Source organism: Leishmania mexicana, chromosome 34, assembly GCF_000234665.1.
Source record: "Leishmania mexicana MHOM/GT/2001/U1103 complete genome, chromosome 34".
Lineage (NCBI taxonomy): Eukaryota > Euglenozoa > Kinetoplastea > Trypanosomatida > Trypanosomatidae > Leishmania > Leishmania mexicana.
The window spans coordinates 404,778-407,590 of NC_018338.1; the positions used below are offsets into that span (position 1 = coordinate 404,778).

The 2,813-nt window shown below is 57.2% G+C and overlaps 1 protein-coding gene across 1 annotated transcript; it reads left to right on the plus strand.

Moving 5' to 3' along the window:
- Positions 1-608: 608 nt before the first annotated feature.
- LMXM_34_1050 (putative protein kinase) lies at positions 609-2,099 on the plus strand (the record flags this gene model as incomplete). The annotated part of the gene is made up of 1 exon (XM_003879053.1): positions 609-2,099. The coding sequence occupies one exon, from the start codon at positions 609-611 to the stop codon at positions 2,097-2,099; it is 1,491 nt and encodes a 496-aa protein (XP_003879102.1).
- Positions 2,100-2,813: the final 714 nt, after the last annotated feature.

The window sequence follows — 2,813 nt, forward strand, 5'->3', positions numbered from 1 at the left end:
TGCGAGTCGCGTGTGCATTCGTCTGTCTGTGTGCTATTCAGTCGTAACACCCGCAGAGAGCAAGACACACATAAAAAAAAATATTCGAAACGGCGTGTCTCTTGCACAAACCCCACGGCGGGGAACAGGGGCGCAAGAAGACATGCGAAGCAAGAGACGAGGAATGCAGATGACCGAGGAAAAACGGAAGTAGACAAAGCCAGCAGGTGGTAGAGAGGCGGTCAGTAGAGAGTGAGTCAGCCCGCTGCACTTGCTGCGCTGCCCCCGCACACCACCGCCACCACCACCCCCTGCAGAAGAGCGGGTAGTATGCACCCCGCTATATATCTCTCTTACCATCCTTCTTTTTTTCTCTCTCCTTCTCTCTCTGTCGCTCTTTACACCTTCTCCGCGCGCTTGGTACTGTTGCAGATCCACTAACATCCCGCCCCTCCTCCGCTACCATCCCGCCCATCCACCACCGCATCGAACGCATACGTTTTTTTTGTGCGTGTGTGTGTGTGTGTGTGTGCCCTACCACCTTTGCTCGGCTTTTCTCTCTTGCGCGTCGGCCTTTCTCACTGACTCATCGCCGCGCAGCCTCTCACAGGCGTACGATTGGAGGCACCATGTCTGTTCTGCCGCCCAAGGTAAACGTCCCGGCGACGCCGGCGCTGGACGGAGTCGACATTCACTCTCTCTACGATGTCAATAACGGCAAGCTCCTTGGTAAGGGTGGCTTCTCCGAGGTTCTGGCGGTGCGCCACAAACCTACCGGCACTATACGCGCCTTGAAGGTGATGATACGCTCGCAGCTGGTTGGAAAGAAGGGCGAGATGGTGGCGCACGAGAAGGAGATTCTGCGCCGCACCTGCCACCCCAGCATCATCACGCTGCATGAAGCGGTGCAGACCCCTGACAAGGTGTACTTCGCCCTCGACCTCATGAACGAAGATTTGTTTGAGTTTATTGTGCGCAACAAAACCGTCAACGAGGACCTCTCGCGCGCCATCATGCACCAGCTAATGTCTGGTATTGCCTACCTGCACGAGCAGAGTATTGTGCACCGTGACATTAAGCCAGAGAACATCCTCATCAACGTCGTCGTCAAGAGTGAGGCGAACAGCCAGAGCACCTCTGACAACAGCGCAGCCAACGACGACTCCGAGTCGGCGACGCGCGTGGAGGGGCTCCAGGTGATGTCCGACATCAACAGCATCCCGCTGGAGAAGCTGAATGTGGAGGTAAAAATCGCGGACTTTGGTCTTGCCAAAGTTGTCATGGAGTGGGACGTCTGTAGTACGCCGTGTGGTACATCCTTTTACATTGCGCCTGAGGTGATCCGCGGCATTGAAGAACAGGGTGCCAAGCCGCTCTGCACGAACCAGCGACTTGTCAAGAGCGTGGATGTGTGGTCTGCCGGCGTAGTCTTCTATGTACTTCTCTGCGGCCGGCCGCCGTTCCATGGTCAGGTGCGCACCGGGCAGGACCGTCGCGACCTCCTCCGCAGGATTGACCACGGTGTCCTCTTCAACCCAAATCACGGCTGGGACTCCATCTCCGCAGAGGCGAAGAACCTAATCCTAAAGATGCTTGACCAAGAGTCCTCGAAGCGGATCACCTCTGAGGAGGTTCTGCGACACCCCTTCTTCACTGCCCACGGCTATACGAAGCCCATCCTGGCGTCAGACCCACGCCGCCGCTTTATGCAGACTCAGCAGCTCTCTCTGAGAGCCAAGGTCCCCCCTGCGCCGGCGGCCGAGGCGAAAGCCAAGACCATGCCCCCCTTATCCGGCTCGGATGGTCAGCAGATCAAGGCCTCCTCGTCCGGTGGGGGGTCCTCCAGCAAGGGCAGCAGCAACAGCACGGGTAGCTTCCTTTCGAACATTAAGGACTTCTTCGGCCACCGCTCGAAGCACGCGTCGGACATCTCGAAGGAGGATCGGCAGCGCATGCATGCCGAGTTGGCGGAGCTCCAGGCAAACGTGATCGCCGAGGAAGACCAGGAGGGGGATGTGACCTCCTACAAGCCGTCGATGCCGGTGAAGGAGGCGAAGCCCGCGCGCATAGCCGTGATGAACGTGAAGGCAAAGGTGGGTCCCGACGCCTTGCGCAAGTGATAACCGGTCCCCTCTTTCCCTCACCGCCATTCAGCAGGCGGATCGCAGTACTCCGGCTGCGCATACATGCTGCCGCTTGCGCAGAGGAGAAGGGTTGTTGGCCCAATGATCAACTTCTACCGCTCCACACTCCGTTACAACTGGCGTACACACGCGCGCGCACACAGCGCAGCTTGAAGACGCAGACAGATGCTTGCAGAGGTCGCCGTGCGCGCGGGTTTCTCTGCGCTACTCGCCGATGAGGAAAAAAGGGGTAAAATTGCGGCGATTTAAATCACGTATCACGTTGATGTTATCAACACCACCCGTAACCCCACCCCCACTCCCACCCTTCCTCCCTCCGGTCCCTTGTGTGTCTTGTGTTGTACTTTACGTCCTGTGCGTGTTCGGTCCTCCATCATTTCACCGCTGTACAGTCCTTTTTTTTCTTTTCTTTCGTTAGTGACTCTCGTGCCTCCCTGAACCCTCCCCCCCCCACTCATCTTATCTTTTTTCTGTCGTATGCTCACACGCGGACAACCACGCACATGTGCTTTGGTGCCGAGAAGCGAGAGTGGTTACGCGCAAAGACCCTCACCATCTTTCCCTTACACACAAATCGTCGATGGAGCCGAGTGGAGACTCAGTGGAATAGAAGTGGAAAGTGGCGACAGGCGCAAACATGCGTGTGTTGCATCGATGCGCATGTACAATGGACGGCAGGTCCACACCCTT